Source organism: Anarrhichthys ocellatus, unplaced genomic scaffold (genome assembly GCF_004355925.1).
Source record: "Anarrhichthys ocellatus isolate YVR2014 unplaced genomic scaffold, GSC_Weel_1.0 scaffold35, whole genome shotgun sequence".
Taxonomy (NCBI): domain Eukaryota; kingdom Metazoa; phylum Chordata; class Actinopteri; order Perciformes; family Anarhichadidae; genus Anarrhichthys; species Anarrhichthys ocellatus.
In genome coordinates, this window is record NW_022280065.1 from 4,524,053 (window position 1) to 4,542,073 (window position 18,021).

At 40.9% G+C, this 18,021-nt stretch overlaps 3 protein-coding genes across 3 annotated transcripts in view; 2 read left to right on the forward strand and 1 right to left on the reverse strand.

The window, feature by feature from the left end:
- Positions 1–59: 59 nt before the first annotated feature.
- LOC116393805 (probable 2-ketogluconate reductase) lies at positions 60–3,717 on the forward strand. Its single transcript, XM_031866427.1, has 5 exons — positions 60–570; positions 716–887; positions 1,206–1,384; positions 2,317–2,413; positions 3,073–3,717. Exons 1-5 carry the CDS (start codon positions 504–506, stop codon positions 3,227–3,229), a joined length of 672 nt encoding a protein of 223 aa, XP_031722287.1. The 5' UTR covers positions 60–503; the 3' UTR covers positions 3,230–3,717.
- Positions 3,718–5,361: 1,644 nt separating this feature from the next.
- Positions 5,362–15,624, forward strand: psmg2 (proteasome (prosome, macropain) assembly chaperone 2). Its single transcript, XM_031866503.1, has 7 exons — positions 5,362–5,559; positions 6,620–6,791; positions 7,076–7,134; positions 7,325–7,443; positions 7,533–7,712; positions 8,370–8,490; positions 8,763–15,624. Exons 1-7 carry the CDS (start codon positions 5,503–5,505, stop codon positions 8,841–8,843), a joined length of 789 nt encoding a protein of 262 aa, XP_031722363.1. The 5' UTR covers positions 5,362–5,502; the 3' UTR covers positions 8,844–15,624.
- ptpn2b (protein tyrosine phosphatase non-receptor type 2b) overlaps positions 10,331–18,021 on the reverse strand; it is an 11,186-nt gene continuing 3,495 nt past the window's right edge. The window contains exons 4-10 of the mRNA XM_031866501.1: positions 17,867–17,965; positions 16,109–16,246; positions 15,374–15,583; positions 14,992–15,153; positions 14,114–14,322; positions 13,927–14,022; positions 10,331–11,263 (exon numbers count right to left, since the gene is read on the reverse strand). Of these exons, the coding sequence (XP_031722361.1) occupies positions 11,242–11,263; positions 13,927–14,022; positions 14,114–14,322; positions 14,992–15,153; positions 15,374–15,583; positions 16,109–16,246; positions 17,867–17,965 (936 nt within the window). The 3' untranslated portion in view covers positions 10,331–11,241. The remainder of the gene's footprint in view (positions 11,264–13,926; positions 14,023–14,113; positions 14,323–14,991; positions 15,154–15,373; positions 15,584–16,108; positions 16,247–17,866; positions 17,966–18,021) is intronic.

The window sequence follows — 18,021 nt, forward strand, 5'->3', positions numbered from 1 at the left end:
AGTTATATCATTTAAGTTTAACCTGAAACATGGAGCCTAATAAATTAATTCCAGTCTTCAAGAGAAACCATAATCATATTTTGGGTTAATTAATTAATGACGTCACATTCAGAATTTCAAAACATACACACGTAAATAATTTATAAATATGACAAACGCTTTGTGCCGGTAGAAATAAACGGGACACAGAAGACAGTATAAATACCACAGACTGTGTATTTATACTTAATGCAGTTTGTTAAAGAGGTAACAGGCTACAGAGAGAAAACACCTCTACTCTGGCAACTAAGAATATTTCCCCAAATATCAAACTTTTTGTTTAAAGCCTCTATTATTTCAATTTATAATGTGTTTTAGTGCCTACAATGGCAAAAATAAACTAGAGATGTTTGGTCCCTGAGAGTCTGGGAGCCAGGGACAGTTACAGACACCATATACTCCTCTTTGATATGAGATGAACCAAGTGTGTAAGTGCTTTAATTTCAGGTAATGGAGAACAAACCATGGGCGATGCCACTGCGGATATGGCGATGGGTCTGCTTCTGGCATCGGCACGCAGGATCGTTGAAGGTGAGTCAAGTCAATTTTAATTTTTAACGACCAAAATCATATATTTTCTCCAAGAGCTTAACAATCTGTGTTAATTGCCTCAATGTGGCATTGGTGATGAATTAAACCTTCAGCTTGTTTGAGGCTATGTCCTGTTTTTCTGCAGGTCACCAAATGGTTGCAGACCCCAACATTGCCTATATAGCGCAAAACCTGATGGGAGTTGAAGTCACAGGGTCGACTCTGGGGATTATTGGAATGGGACACATTGGCTGCAAAATTGCTCAAAGAGGCAAAGGATTTGACATGAAGATCCTGTATCACAACAGGAACAGGAGGTAAAAGTTTGATGACATAATGGTTGATTTGGTTCATTTTGAAATTCCTTAGTGAGATTTTAGTCGATGCGTTACATTTTCAGACTAATTCACATCAAATACAGGAATAATTCCTGAAACTATACCTGTTGTACAGCTAGAAAATATAGTTAGTGATGAATGACTTTTGAAAATTATAACATAATAGATCATAATCCAATTATGGACCAAAAAAAGCTTTGCCAACTTCAGCTCCCACTACTATTCCAGATATTTTAAAGCAACAAATCAGCGAGACAATGTTAACGGTCAGCTTTATCTTTTCTCTGTGCTGTTCAGGAGTGTTGAAGATGAGCAAGCGGTTGGTGCGAGTTACCGGGAGAACATGGACGACCTGCTGAAAGAGTCTGACTTTGTCATGCTGGCGGTCTACCTGACCCCAGAAACCACAGGCCTGATCAGCCACAGAGAGCTGTCCCTCATGAAACCCACAGCAACTCTGGTCAACATCAGCAGAGGTGAGAATCATGGGCCTCATTCACCAATACCTTCCAAAGTTTGTACTTAAAGTTCTTCTTGAGAGAGGTCCTAAGAGAAAGAGATTCCAGATTCACTAGTGTTCCACTAATTCCCATGAAATGCCATCACACTGCAGGGCTGTTTGCACACACAGAAATTGAAGAGAAAAGTCAAGAGAATTAAGTCAAGATTGCCCAAATTATCTAATATTTGGTAATCGTTAGATCAATTATCTAGTAAAAAGTATAATAAATAATGCTGAAATACACAGTGTATGAACTTGTTTAAAAAACATTACATATATAAATCTTAAGATATGAATATGAATTATGGGCAAACTCATACAAAACCAACACTAATCCAATTTTCATGTTACAGAAGAGAAATGTTTTAAACTGTATTCAGAGGTTGTTTGAAATTAGAGTGAGACAGTATGAATTTAGGGGAATAGGTATATTTAAAACAAGGAATGTGTAGTTCATACCAGTATGTAAAAGTAAGTTGGTAAACACATTTCATATTTCTTTTAATTATTTGACATGAAACATGTGGAACTTCTTTATTTTGAAATTGTAGTGAAAGGGTTATTGGGTAGGTATAAGTTGAAGCTTACTTTTTTGTTTTCCCTTTAATTTAACGCCTTGTTGGTATTTATTTATTTTTATATGCATTCATTTTGGTCAATAAGGACCGAAATGTATTATTAGAACTCCAAACGTGAAAAAAAAAGTGAACTTCAAACCACTGTCATATTTAGAAGCGTAGTGGATATAAAATAACACACACACAAAAAAAAGCATGGGATGCTATTACTTGTTCAATGTTGAAGTGTTAGAAATGATGTAATCTGAATCCTGTGCTCTCGAGTGTGTGTAGATTCTGTTCTGAAACACTGACGTTTAATCTATTTTTTTGACTTTCCATGCCTCAGGTCTGGTGGTGGACCAGGATGCTTTAGTCAAAGCTTTGCAGTCTGGAACAATTTGTGCGGCGGCATTAGATGTGACTCACCCTGAACCATTACCAAGGTCTCACCACACTCTTTACCCAGAATCACAATTCATTGAAGTGAAACTATGTAACTGTTGAAAGAACACTCTTCCTTTTTGAATTTAATTTTGTACCCATGAGTAATAAAACACCCTCTTGCTCAGTTCAAAACACTAAGGAATTTACTACTACAATCTTACTTTACATAATAATCGGTGAACTCGTTATTACTGACATAATCAGGCCTGAGTCAATTCCCAGCAAAAGGAACATAGTCTCGCTTAAACTGTACAACAATGAACCTGGTCACACCAATAGATCACAGAGGAAGGCAGTGTGTACACAAGATTTTCATGGACCCCAGCATCTTACATACAGTGTAAAAGGACAGTACAGATATGTTCATTTATATCATAGTTGATCATTCATACATTTAAAATGAGATACAAATGTTGTGTCAAGACAGTCTTTCAGAAAGATGTTACTAGTAGTTATGGACATAAAGACAAGTATCACCCTGCAGCTCTGTACAGCTCTGCCATGACTTTGTCCATCTTTGTTCATCTGGCCTGCAACTACACTCTCATCCACCATGTTTCCAGCAGTAGCAGGCAGCTAGCTAGTAAACGTCAAAGGAAGCAGAATTTAACATTTGCCAACTCTTTTCCCAACAACTCCTCTTCTTTATCTTGTGCAGGGATCATCCTCTCCTTGGCCTTCCTAATGTGCTAATCACCCCCCACGTTGGCACCAACACTTACGCTACAACAAGAAAGATGGTGCAGAAGATGGCAGACAATGCTTTGGCTGTACTGAATGGACAATCCATTCCCAATGAAGTCAAACCAAAATGACTTCACTGATGGTACCACAACTGTCTGTAGATGGAAGTGTTTTCCTAATGCAAGAAGAAGTACAGATGAAGTTTTTACTTGTTTGTTTTGTCTGTCTAACAATCTGCCATAATTACTGTGATAAACATTATTTATGTTACTATTAACTACCTAATGTATACATTTGCAAATATTTAATATCACGTTGCTCAATTAAAATCACACTGAATGGATATGTTGCACCATTGTCATTATCTGTTGTTGATCATTTGCAAGGCAATAAATGTTGTTGTTATAGCATGCATTATTACATAATTGTTTTACTTTTCATTCATATTTTGGATTTTATGATTACCTTCAATTCAAACTGTATGCTAGAGATTCTATTACTTTATCTGTACGTATACGTTTTGGCTAAATTGAATGCAGCGTTGCATAAGTATTTTTTTTTTTTCAGCGATCTGTTCGAGCCATTTCAATCCGGTTTCCGTTCACAGCACAGCACTGAAACAGCCCTCCTCAAAGTCACCAACGACCTCCTCCTCTCCTCCGACGCTGGTCACCTCAACATTCTCATCCTCCTCGACCTCACTGCAGCATTTGACACCATCAACCACAACATCCTTCTCTCCCGCCTCGAATCCTCCCTCAACATCACCGGAACTGCTCTCTCCTGGATTAAATCATATCTCACAAACAGACAACAGTTCATCAGTATCAACAACTGCACCTCCACCACTGCTCCTCTGTCTCAAGGCGTCCCCCAGGGTTCGGTGCTTGGTCCTCTTCTGTTCATCCTATACTTGCTCCCTCTTGGTAACATCATCCATCAACATGGTCTTCATTTTCACTGCTACGCCGATGATGTCCAGCTCTACATCTCCACAAAGGCCATTACCATTGCTACTCACTCCACTCTCACCAACTGCCTCACTGACATTAAATCATGGATGCAAACCAACTTCCTCAAACTGAACTGTGATAAATCTGACATGATCATCATCGGTCCCACATCCCTCACCAAAACCAGTCACAACTTCTGCCTCACCATCGACAACTCCACTCTGTCTCCCTCCCCACACATCCGCAACCTTGGAGTCATGTTCGACAGCAACCTCTCCTTTGAACACCACGTCAAACAAATCACCAGAACTGCCTTTTTCCACTTAAAAAACATAGCCCGTCTCCGCCCATCACTCTCCTCATCTGCTGCTGAAACTCTGATCCACGCCTTCATCACCTCAAGAATTGACTACTGCAACAGCATTCTCCACGGTACATCATCCAAAATCCTAAATAAACTCCAGTACATCCAAAACTCTGCTGCTCGCCTGCTCACCCACACCCGCTCCCGTGACCACATCACCCCTGTTCTCCAGAACCTCCACTGGCTCCCCATCCCACAACGGATCCAATACAAAATCCTTCTCCTCACTCATAAAGCCCTCCACAATCAGGCCCCCTCCTACCTCACCGACCTGCTTCACCACCACACTCCATCCCGTCGGCTCCGCTCCTCTGATGCCAACCTCCTGTCTCTTCCACTCAGGACCAAGCACCGGACATGGGGTGACAGAGCCTTCTCAATATCTGACCCCCTCCCTCTGGAACTCTCTCCCCAAACACATCCGAGACTGCACTGACCTTTGCACATTCAAATCTCAAATCAAAACCCACCTGTTCAAAACTGCTTTTAATGTGTGACCACTATTATGTATTTTATGTTTTTAGTGTATTGCTTTTATATATGATGATTTTAATGTAAGGTGTCTTTGAGTTTTATGAAAAGCGCTATATAAATAAAATGTATTATTATTATTATTATTTTTATTCTATTATTTTTATAATATTATTTTAATAGTAGTAGTTAGTAGTATTGTAACTTGTATTGTGTTTAAGATTCAAAGGGATGGGTTCCACATCTTTACTGCACAGGAAATCTTTGCGGAGCTGCAGTTTGACTCTTAATATGCCTGATTATAATAGAAACTCCTAAAACTCTATTTTAAGTATACATAGACACTAAAGCAGAGATAGAGACCGTTAAGCACCGATTGTGACATCCGGTACAGACCGTTACAAAATATTTTCTCAGAAATAAATTCATAGAAGAGTCCATTCAGGCATTCACAGCAGATACCACAGCCGCTTAATCATCAACAATCGACAAAGAGTGCGAGACCAGAAGGACCCCACAGGCATGAAAACAGAAGCCGGGCGAAAATACGTTTAGATAGATATAATTACACTTAAGTCTCTTGCTCGGTACCCGTTTGTTTCTGCTAAACAGCGTCATGTTTATCTCTTCACAAAACCCACCGCCCTCCTTCAAAGACTTCACCCTCGTCCTGGTGAGTGACTCATCAGTCTGTGCTTTCACTTTCACAAGAGACAGACGTGTGTTCGTCACGTTAGACATTGCTGCCTTGTATTATCTGTGTTATTACTAACGGTGCTAGTTTCTTAAGACTTGCATTGTTTAAAGCTACGGTTGGTTAAATTGACAGATTAGCAAGAGTTCAGTGTTGCAGCCGCTTTTCCAATGAGAGTAGTTGGCACCACTAGCTCCAAAAAGTCGCTAAATCTTGCCAGAAAGTCGCCAAATCGGCACCCATAGAACCCCGTCTCTTTAAGCCTCCTTCCAAAGCCACTCTAACAAAGTTATTATGATGAACGATAACGTATCATAATGAAGGTAAACGGCTAACATGGCTGTCAAAACTAACTGCTGCAGAGGACCAACTACGGCAAGCGCAATGAGTGTTGGGCGGAGTGCGCGCAGACAGGCAGATACTAGATTATTTTCTTCCTTTTTTTTGGTCAACACATGAGATTTATTGCTGTCGGAATGGAAAGAGAATTTCAACAGACTTTTACAACAAATATCTTTCTTTAAACATTACCAAACTAGCTTTTTATTTAGATATATAACCCAGTATCACATGTTTGCATTGGTGCAGGAAGTCTTCAAGTCCTGTACTTCAGAAAAAGTACCAATACCACACTGTTAAAATATTCAATTACAAATAAAAGTCCTGCATTTTAAAAGTGAAGGTACTCAATGACAGGTAAATGGCAACTTATACTATTACATGTCATATTATTAACACTCATGTATTTACATTTATGTATTACCCTTTATTTATTTTTAAATAGTGCTGAGATTAGTTATTTACATTATGAATGAATTTGCTGATTATTTTCTCAGTTATTAGAGGAATTGTTTGGTTTGTATAAAGTCATTAAACAGCAACAAATGCCCAAACATATAAAGAATTTAGTTAACTGCCATTTAAGATGAGGAAAAGCAGCAAATCCTCACATGAGCAGCTGGAAAAAAAGACTTTAAAAAAATAATACGTTATCAAAATAGCTGCTAACTGCTCTTTATTGTTGTTTATTGCCCCCCAGCCAGCTGTGGCTGTTGGTAACGTGGGCCAGCTGGCTGTGGACCTCATTGTGTCCACTCTCAACATGAGCAGAGTGGGCTACATACACACAGACTGTCTCATCCCCATGACTGGAAACAACCCGTACACCATCTGTAAAGACGACGCTGAGCAGCTGCACACACCTGCAGAAGGTACCGTCGAAATGAGCACCTGTGAAGTAGATGGAGAATTTAAAACCATAACAATGCCATCAGTCAAACTTATCTTTAACTTTGTTTATTATTGTGAGTTTATACTCGCAGTAGTGAAGCTGTTCTCCAAGTCCTTGGTTTTCGAGGACTAATATCACAAATACATTCCATTAATAAATCCATTCTTTACCGAATGGACCAAAAACATGGTCTCAGTTGGTGTCGGCACACTTTGAATAAACTGAGAAGGCTCATTAAATCTGTCAACCTTTTCTCTTCATCAGTTTACACAGCAGCAGAACTGAAGATGGCAGTTCTTCAAATCAGGGCGCCAATTATTCAGGTAAAACCGCAGCATGAGTTGATGCTTCATTTATTGTTATGGTCCAGTTTTTTTTTACTTGAGATGTTTGAAGAGATCATTAACTACAACTTGTATCTTCCACGCTGATGTAGTTTGTGGTTCCGTGGACCTAGAATGACGTTTGGCATTATTGTATTTGTAGCTCTAACCTTTTTGTTTGTAATTGCAGACAAAATCCAAAAAGTTCCGTCAGCTGCTCGTGTCTTGGATCAAAGCCAGCGGGTTCTCCAGGACTGTGGTTCTGTCCAGCAGCCACGCCTACCAGAGGGACGACCAACAGCTGAAGGGGTACCTAACCACGCACTCGCACACCATCACCGCATGTCTTTGCCTGAGCTCGTTTACAATCTCTACTAACGAATACGTGTCGATGTCAGCACTCCTTTGAGGTACCTGGTCACTCCGGCCCTGCTGAAGGTGAGTGCGGTTGCGCTGGAGGAGCTCGGCTGGAGGGAGATGGAGCGGGTGGCGGCCCTCCCAGGACTGACGGACGCCGACACAGACCCGCGCCTCTACGTCCCCGGAGGAGGCATAACCAAAGGACTCTACGTGGACAGGTAGCGATTTTTTTTAATTTATGTGCTTAAGTTTAAGAAGTAACGATGTGGTTGTAACTGCTCTCTGTCTACGAGACATGAGTCATGGTTCTGTATAATTCACCAATTACAGCAACACGTTGAGCTGGTTATGCATGTAGCATTCAATACTTATTAGATGCAGTCATAATAACCAGCTGTGTGTAGAAAGAAGCTTGTGATGTGTAACCATGTGATGACTTAACCACGTCTTCATTCTTTCTCTTCAGGCTAGGGTCGGTAATCTTGAGGAACTAGCAAGAGTACGCTGGATTTTTTTAAATGATCCAACCGAAAGACGATTGATTCATTGATTGCTGTCAGGATGTAATGACAATAAAAATATCGAAATGTTTTTTGAAGAGCACTACCAACCCTTCCTTTTTAAATTATGAGAAGTTGCTCATACTGCACTGAAAAAACATGCTGAATCCCAAAAGCTAATGCTTCTAAAGCATCACCATAATTTAAATAATTACACTTTAAAAAGTAAAATGGCCTTTTATGTCATGTTACATAGTATTGTGTGTTTCTACTTAAATGTGGCTGGAAAACCTGCGGAATATCTTTTTAGTATGAAAATATCAAAACACACTTTCTCGACTATGATAAATTGTTTTCTGGACATTGTGTTTTCAGCTGTGCAGAGGACCTCCCGCTGGCTGTGCTGCTGCTCTTCTGTTCAGAAGGCGACAACATCCCAGACGCCTTCACGCTCCTCAACCACCTCAACGACTGGCTTCATCTGCTGGACAATCCTGTAAGTCACACTTAGTCAGATAACAGACATTTGACTCCGATACTTTTCAGTGCGGTAAGAAAATACACTTGCAGAGACTGAAAAGTATTTAATCATAGTGGAAATTATTAGTTTGATTCAGAACTGTTAATATACTATATTTTGTGAATTTAATGGGATAGTTCAGAGTTTTTGGAGTGTATGTTCATCCATAGTCGGTGTACTAAGACTCAGATTAACTACTGCTAAGATTATAACTTCCTAATTATTGTTTTGCCTCATTCTCAATTCAGAGCCAAAAGCCCAACAAATGGAAGATCCCAACTTCCTGGAGTCTTCTTTTTGGCAATGGCATTCCTCCAGCACTGTTCTGATACCTACATATTTAGTTCTGGTTGTTCTAGCTCATAATTAGCTTTTAGGAATATGAGAGAGAGAGAGAGAGATATAGAGAGATAGATAGATAAAAACACACACTGAGTTCACCTGGTTTGGACCTAAAACCCTCCTGCTCTCCAACATTTATCCCAGTCTTCTTTATTCTGGTAATGATCTATTGTGTGTACAAACATTGTCAAGTGCAGGAATTTCATACTATATCCAAGTATTGCAGCGTTTGACAGATTTATTATTTTTTTCCAATAAAAGATTGTGACAAGAATCCAGTGTGGATTTATCACTGAACCTCGGCCTCAGCCCGCTTAACCGAAAGTGGTTGGCCGGGTGCCACAGCGTCTTCCTGGTAGTACCGCCTCTGTAATTTGATTCTTTTCCTGCCAACATGTTACAACAAGTTACACGGTGGAAAAAAAACACACACTACTGATTCATAATTTGTAAAAGCTGTGGTTTTCCTCTCTGTCTGTATCATTGTTTTGAGTGGATTGTGTGAAGGACTGCTTGTGGGGGAAGAATGTCCAGACAGCGTTTTTAAAAGAGGTAACCATAAGATGAATGTTTGACTCTGAAAAAGTCTATATTTAGAAAAGTACTGCTGGCCCTGAATGTGATATTAATCGCGCAGGAAAAAATAGTTTCTTAAAAATAGTTTTGGGGATCTTTACACTCTGTCAACCCTAAGAGCATTTTTTTAGATAGTGTGCAATTTAGTGAAATTCACGTTAAATAAAGATTGATACCACTTTAATATTTGTGCCATAATTAAAAGATATCATTGCCACTCCAACAAAATCCCACCGTCAAATCAGAAATATAACATTTACTAATTAATCTAAATTTAACATCACTTTTCTGTTACAAATGGAAAAGTCAAAGTTAACGCGCCTCATAATTCATGCCGTTTGAATTGCTATGCTAACATTAGCGTTATAACCAGACGACTGTCAGCTTAGCTTAGCATAAAGACTGGAAATGTGAAAACAGCTAGCCTGGCTCTGTTCCAGGGTAACAAAATCTACCTTCATCTACAGCTCAGAATGTACACGCATCTCGTTTGGTAAATCCTTAAAATAAAAACATTTTGTCAAAATAAGTTTTATAGATGTGTCCTGAACTGTCTTAGCTAAGAAAGCAGTCATTTCTAGACCTCAACTTCTACATCCCTGTATGGATTTTGTTTCCAGTCTGTATGATAAACTAATAGACATATTAGTATCAATAGGCCTCATAGAAATTTTGGGTATTATTTTAACTTCTCGTACACGTGAGACACGTCAGATTCCGCTAACGCTCCTTAACTCGGATAACTGTAAATAACCAGCGTTGAGGCCCAATCTTGTCAAAATATCAAATTATTGCATAAAGTTACATCCTTTGTGTGTAATAAAAGTGCTGCTTATGACAGATGTACTAACAGGTTTGTGGCGACCAGTAACCAGAAAAAGAGCAAAGACAGGTTGTTATGTAAACTAGATAATACCAGTTTTATTTGGAAATTACACTCTAAGAGAAAAGGGAAAATTAAGACAGTTTCAGTTCAAAAGGAGAACAAGTCATCAAATCAGGTTTCTACTGTATTCAAATCTGTAACATTGTCGTTCGTCTTTTTGTTTTTACAAGCAAAAATATGTCTTTTTACACACCTTTTTAAAAACAACACTATGTACATCATGGAAACATTACATGCCACTGAATTTCTCACGTGGGAGGAGGCAGTGCTTTTCATTTACCCAACCCCCCCCCCCCATCACTGCTGAAAAACTTCAAGTAATCTCTTATAAAAAAATAGAACATTTATTTTTGCCTCTGGAAAAAAAAAAGAAAAATACACATATGAACAGCATTACAAATCGTCGATGCTTTAGCCCCTAGTATCGGTCCGATTTTCATAAATGCAAAAGACCCATAATAGAATGTAAAAGCTGCAAATAACATTAAAGCAAAAAACAACATTTTTCTGACTCCAGAAGCAGCGCAGGCTGCGTTTGAGGTGTAATTGGGGGGAGAAAGCGCTGGTGTGTTTTGTCTTTTCAAATGTGCTGTCTTCGAAGAATGTCAAAGTGTCGGCTGTAAACAGTTTAGAGAGGATGAGGAGACGAGGGAAGGCTGTGAGGTGAAGGGACTGAGGAGTGACGAGCGGCTAACGGGAAGAGGGAGATGAGCGGTGGCTGAATAATGTTTCAGGGCTGGGACATTAAAAAATAAAATAAAATAAAAGCGATAGTGACGAGAGCTGGCTGTTGAGGTGGAGGTGAGGAAGAGTGGTTAGGAGTCGAGGAAGAAGGACACAGAGGTTGTGAGAGAGCTGGAGATCCCTGCCGGTTGTTGGCTTCGCTGCCAGAGCTGTAGCTGCATGGCCGCAGGCGGTGATAGTTAGCAGTCGCTGGTTTTCGCGCTGTCACAAGACACAAAGTATTTAAAAGAGGTTGAACTCGAGACACGATATTCTACCAGAGTGTCGGTGAAGCTCAAAAGTGATCAAAGGAAAGTCGTGCCACACAATCAGGTCAGCTTGGTCAAGTTTACGAGATCAAACTCAACCACAGAAGAAAATCTAAAAAGGTAGTTTTGCTCAGCTGTGGCACGATGCCTCGGATCACTTTGATCACACCAACAGTAGATTGAGTATAGATGCAGCTGAAAGCAGCAATAATGTTTAGTGAGCAACGCATCACACGGTGTTCAGATGCTCTCAGCTGCAACATTTACACGTCCATTTAGTTATTTCAGAGCGTTAGAACACGTGGTTACATGTGGGAGTGGAACTAAGACTCATCCCAGTGTGATGTAGGAGGGGTTTGAAGATGAGAGTAGCGCTGAAACAATGAGTCAATAAGTTGATTAATGCCAAAAAAATGCCAAATATTCTCTGGTTCATTTTCTATTTTTCTCAATTGGATCCTGTATATTGAATATCTTTGTTGGTCGGACAAAAAAGACGTTTTAAGCTGTAACCTGGTTAGTTACACAGAAGCCATCATTGGAAAGTGTTTAGAAAAGGGCGGGCACTCTCGAAAGAATACTTGGCAGGTGATTGGATGAACCATCTGTCAATCAAACTCTTGCCGAAGCCAGTCGGAAGAAAAGCCAAAACATCTTTTCCATCGAGAAAAGCCTTCAGTACGGTTCTCTGCTCTTCTTTTAATGAAGAAATACTTAAACACAGTTATTGTAAAACGGATGCCGCCATAGTTATTTTGACACACCTAAGCCACGCCCCTAGCTGCCAGTAGCTCCTCACAGGACGCTGATTGGTCAGCATAAATTAAAGGTAACTTGTCAACAGAACCATTTTTACAGGATAAATATCTATAGCAGTGACACCATAGGTTGATTGACGGTTAATTAATCGACTACTATTTTCAATAATCAAATTGTTCTCGCAGTCATTTTCAAAGCAAAAGACACCAAACATTCCTGTTTTGTTTTTTACGCGGTAATTAAAGGATTATTTTTGGGAGTTTTGGACAACACAAAACAGCAAAAGACTACAGAATCGACAGTCCTCCAGCCTATTTAATCAACAAAAGGTCCTCCTAGATCTCACCATAACTCTCCTGATGAATCTCGAAACCTCCAAACTTCCATTCAAACTTCAACAAGGCCGGAACTCAACTGATGCAGTTTAACACCAACAAACCAATTAGTTGAACGGACATGCTACGGTGACCGAAGAAACGTTAACAACCTCGTGAAACAACACAGGAACATGCAACAAACTCACCAGAAGTTACTCTTCCTTGCTGTATTACTTAATTACTTCTTTTGATTCAACGATTCTACATTCTCTGTCCTAAAAAAAACACACTTGTCATCACAAACTAGCAGCACTTTCATGTGCAAAGCAATCGTTTAGTGAAGAGAAAACTTTAGTGGTTCACAGGACTGAACAGACGCATAAAAAGAGGCCACGAAAAATTTGAATCTTTGGTGCACAGCATAACTTAGCGCCTTGCATTATTCCAACCCAACCTGACATTTCAGAGCTTCAACACTTTAACCACAAATGCACACACACACACACACACGCACACACACGCACACACACACACACACACACCATGCTAGAATGCAGCCAAAATGAACTCCAAACCGCAGGAACCAAGCAAATCATGAAAGAAAAGAGCAAAAACCTCAACAGAAACAAAAACACAGCAGACTCCAGCAGTGCACTCACACCTCCTTGTACAAGACTTGGGGCGTTCGTTTTAAAAGCTGCGGGTAAACCTCGTCCTGTAAATGAGCTCTTCGAGGTTGTTGCTGTCACAGAGGGGGGGGAGGGGGGAGGGTAAAGATACGCTGCGGCCCCCCGCTGGACAGGCCAGCTCTTGTCATGTGCAGCAAATGCAGCCCAAACTGTCCGAGAAGAAGAGTTGATGAGACCTCGTCAGAAAATGGTGCAGTTTGGGCCGAAATGACTGGAACAACAACCGACATGTCACACAACAAAAGGAGGGCTGCTGGGAAATGACTTGGTGAGCCATTTTCTGCCGGGTGCACAGTCATCAGAAATAAAGTGCTTCGTCGGGGCAAACGCGTCCTGCCTTGATGAGAAGGTGAAGTCGATGTCAGCTAGCTACACAGGTGGCTTCACACTAAATTACTGAAAATGTTGGAAGGGGGGGCTGAACTCTGTATGAAGTCTAACTGGTGCCAACAGGAGGATGAGTCATGCACTGGGGAAGCCTACCTGGATTTCCTCAAAAGAAATGAAGCTGAAAAGTGACTCATTTCTTTTACATTACAGGAGCTGTTGAGTAGAAACTGCTGCGTTTCTTTTCGGCCTAAAGGGAACTAGGAAACTAGGAAGCATGCTAAATCATGTCACACTGCCGATTTTCTACGTCTCCCGTTATGGAACCAACAGTAGCTCTCTTTCTTAACACTTGCGGTGGATTAGATATGGTCGGTCAGTGTTTAGTAATACAAATTACAGGATGTAAATGAATACAAAAGTGGCTTTTGTGGCGGTGTTTGATGAATCACCGTGGAAGGCAACAACAACTTGATGCTGTGTGTGTGAAAAATTAAGTGGTTCCGTCCGAAAGATATAATCACCTTTTCCTCTTCTTCTCCGAGTCGTTCGCCCTGGGCTTGCTTTGGGGTGTCTTGGCTGTGCCCGATTTGGAAATGCTGTCTTCTCTGCGTCGTTTGCTGTGTAAAAAAAAAGGGAGAGAAACAATAGGTAAACAGCTCTCAGCTATTCAGAGCATCTATCGGCCGGTTACAGACTTGGTGTACTGACTGTGTCGTGCCGCCTTCCTGCTCCTGCTCCTTGCAAGGAGACTGTGCTGGTACTTTGCTGTCCTGTCTGTAGTCGCCTCCCTCCTCCAGCTGACCTCCCCGCTGGCTGCCGTTGTGTCGCTCTGTTGCACACCTGGCTGGGGGCTGAGTGGAGGGGGGGGACTCTGCTGCCGGCTCCTGATCTTCTCTGGACAACTCCCGCCACCGGTTCTACACGAGCGAGAAGAACAGGGAATACAGAGAGAAGAGGAAGGCATATTAGCACATGTGTGTCCTTGTGTGTTCTACTATAGTTCGGTACTTCTGACATCCTTCACAAAAGTAAATAAGCTAAGATAAACCACTCTGCTATGAGTGCCAAAGGTAAAGAGAGGCAGAGACAAATAAAAACAGAAAGAAACTGTTTCAGTCTCAGAGTTTCAGCCCCACTGGCAAGAACAATGGTAAACGGTAAGGAACTCATAACATGATGGGGAATTACTGCTCTTTATAGAGACAAATGGGTGAAACACATAATGGAGGTAAGTTAAATTAGAAAAAACATTCACATTTCTCGGCCAATGGTTTTCCAGCGTGGGCGTAAAATAAACCTTAATGTCAGTCATGTCAGCTTCTAACCTCTCTGACTGCATCAATTAGACTAGAACATATTTAGATTTTCCTCTTAATTGAGTGTGAATTGATCAGAAGCCTGGATAAACTCACAAACAGACTTAGTACAGTCTGTGTTTGATCCTTATCTTATATACATATCTCTGGATTTACAACCAAACAAGAGACACCACGGAGAGGAACGAGTCCTTAGTGTACAGAGTGACAGAATTAGATACATTAGAGTGTGTGTGTGTGTGTGTGTGTGTGTGTGTGTGGTGCAGCTACCTGTACGGAGGAGTCTCCCGTGATGTGCTTGGATCCTTCGAGGACAGCCATGAAGGAGAAGCGCAGCTGGTCCGGGGTCTGGATCAGACCCATGCGGTACTTCCTCATGTCCAACAGGATGCTTTTGATGTCCACTGATGACGGGTCTTTCCTCTTCTCCATCTGGACGGGAATGAATTGTACATTAGCTCAGCTAACCAGGATGATAACGTTAAAATAAAAGGTCACGTGCTCCCTGGTCTGTGTTGGCACTAACACACCCACACCCACACACACACACACCCACCCAAATGACAAATCAAGTCACTGCAGAAAAGAACAAAAAGCGAATCTTTCTCCCGAGTCAGAATATGTAAACACTGATACGAACAAAAGGACTCACCAGGACCACACACGTGTCGACCAATGAAAACGTCCCCGAACGTCCGATTCCAGCGCTACAGTGCACCACGGCGGGCCCGTGGTGCACCCCCAACGCTCCCGACTCGCGCACTTTGAAGAGGAAGTTAAGGAAGGATGCTGGGGACTCTGGGACACCGAAATCTGGCCATGTGGTGTAATGAAAGTGGAAGATCTCTCTCTTTTCCCCGGTCTGTGAGAGCACACAGAGGTCTCATTAGCAGGTACGAAGCTTTCATGTATCTGCAGCTTGTCAGTGCTTTTTTATTTTTATTTTTATTAGTTGTGTTTGAGGTGACCTGAGGTTATTCCAGTGTTTGAGAGCTGAACTAAGTAAACACTTCCAACGGTTTCAGTTTCAATTCATGCAAGAAAAGCAGGTTCTGAAAACCTGTTTTCTCATGCTTTTCTTAAAACCACCTTGAAAGTTAATAAGAAAGATGGATTAGAGAAAATCATAACATTACAAGAGAAACATTGTAGTTAAAGCATATACTGTGTATTTGACAGTGAAATCTACAGCTCACATACACTGAAAATACTTTGGATGTGTGGAAATATAAAACTCTGTTTAATCTGTCGGTTAAAACTTTGCGCTAAACGAGGCTGATTTCAGTTCTCAGAAGCCTCAGAAAACACGTGTTGGTGTGATAATCTTGAACAGTTCTTCGCCGACACCTTTAAAAGGGAAAGTCCCCGGTAGTAAATGAAAACCTACGCTAATGTTCTGCAGCTCCAACACTCTGGTGGTGTAGTAAGACTTGGTGTCTTCTGACAGCAGCGTGACCAACAGACGGGTGTCTCTGAAGGCCGTCTCCCTCTCCTCAGCTGTGGGCCAGTACTGAGCACACTTTTCCTGTCGCACACGAGGAGAAAGAAGAGAAACGTGGTGAGAAAGACCAAAATACACCGGATTAAAAGCAGATGCTGGTCTTGAGGTAAAGCAGCTGACGACTGACAGGAGGACAGTTTGATCCTCTCCACTGAGACGAAAAGCTGGATAATAAATCAAACAATGCTTCGGATAAACATCCTCTTTGTCTTCTCTCTTCCCCACAAACCTGCACACGTTACACTCACACAAACAGTTCACGTCACACTTACACAATAACACACTTTCACAACTTCAATATGTTGCTTTTCTATTAACATAAACAACTACACATCTATACCGAATCCAACCTCTGCTTTGTGACACCGAGTTCATTCACAGCTATTGTGCTACAGCCGTTATCTGTTTTGTTGCACATCTGTCGGTCTAATTTAGGTCATTTTTTTTGTGTTTTGTCACATTGCAATAATAATAATAATATAAAAATAAAATGAGTCAGGATTCTATGTTTTGCATATATTTTGTTTTCAGTTTTTTCATGTATTATTTAGATATTTTTGCGATTACAGTTCTTACGCCAAACTGTAACATAACTGCATTACTACATATGTCAAATGTAGTAATGCAAGAAAATAAATCCTAAAATACGCATAATATACTTTTTTTAAACTTGTATTATTTTTACTTCCCTCCTCTTTTTATAAGTATTTGAACCAGTTTTTTGTTGTAAAGCACTTTGAGCTTCATTTCTTGAAATATATAAAAAATGATGATTGTTGTTGATATTATAAACCAGGAGTGGAAACAATGAAATCTTGCTCACATAAAGTTAAGATGAGAAGTTTGACTCAACTCAAAAACAATTCCTGATTTTGTAAAATACTTAATATTATTCAGGGAGCAGCAAGTCTTCTGTCAGTACTGCGGTCAAATACTGTGATAAATGCTTGAGCTATATCTACAACAAACACTTCACCATGCAGTATGTTCTTAGTAAATAGACAATAGCCAGAGCTGTTCAGGATACGTCCATCATCTAACCGTCCCGCTGCAGGATTGGAGAGCCGGCCTACATAAAAGGATCCTTGTGAGGTTCATCATATTCGTGGACGAGGTACTTTTTTTTATCTTCCATTTCCAAGAAAACACTCAGCGAGAGAATCTCATGACCCGGCGAGATCCAATCCAGCTGCTTTACTGAGAAAGAGAGAGATCACAGCTGCTCTGCTGAGGGAGTGTTAGCGCTCGTGTGTGTGTGTGTGTGTGTGTGCATGTTTAATCAGCACATCACAGGATCAGAGGATTTAAAAGGAGTTGAGAGGTTGGGCTCGTTCCTCACGTACATCTGTGAACACACTATGAACACAGTGAATTCCTGTTATCCTGCTGACCCGAGAGGGAACCTTCACAGTCGACCATTTAATCAAACAAGATGTACAAATGATTTCACACTGTGAGCGGGCTGCAAACTTCAACAAAGTATGCACGTGTGGATAAAGTGGTCGATGCGTGACTAGTCTTTCTGTGGTCTATTCATTATTTCGGCAGTCTGTGTGTGTGGGTGTGTACGAAACCAGACAAATGTCAACCCAAACATGGGTTGACATGTTTGGGTATGATGCCGTTTTATTACCGTGTACTTACCGAGTCTTTCTCGATGACCCTGTTGAGCATGACGATCGCCTTGGTCTTCTGCTCCCAGATCATGAGCCAAAAGTGGCCACAGGTGTTCCTGAGGGGTCCCTGTGGACAACACACACACACACACACACACACACACACACACACACACACACACA

Coding starts and splice junctions, on each gene's coding strand:
- psmg2 (XM_031866503.1), top strand. CDS start 5,503: ATGTTTATCTCTTCACAAAACCCACCGCCCTCCTTCAAAGACTTCACC. Junction 7,135..7,324: donor TCAGGGCGCCAATTATTCAG/GTAAAACCGCAG, acceptor TTGTAATTGCAG/ACAAAATCCAAAAAGTTCCG. Junction 7,444..7,532: donor GACGACCAACAGCTGAAGGG/GTACCTAACCAC, acceptor TGTCGATGTCAG/CACTCCTTTGAGGTACCTGG.
- LOC116393805 (XM_031866427.1), top strand. CDS start 504: ATGGGCGATGCCACTGCGGATATGGCGATGGGTCTGCTTCTGGCATCG. Junction 571..715: donor GGCACGCAGGATCGTTGAAG/GTGAGTCAAGTC, acceptor GTTTTTCTGCAG/GTCACCAAATGGTTGCAGAC. Junction 1,385..2,316: donor TCTGGTCAACATCAGCAGAG/GTGAGAATCATG, acceptor TCCATGCCTCAG/GTCTGGTGGTGGACCAGGAT.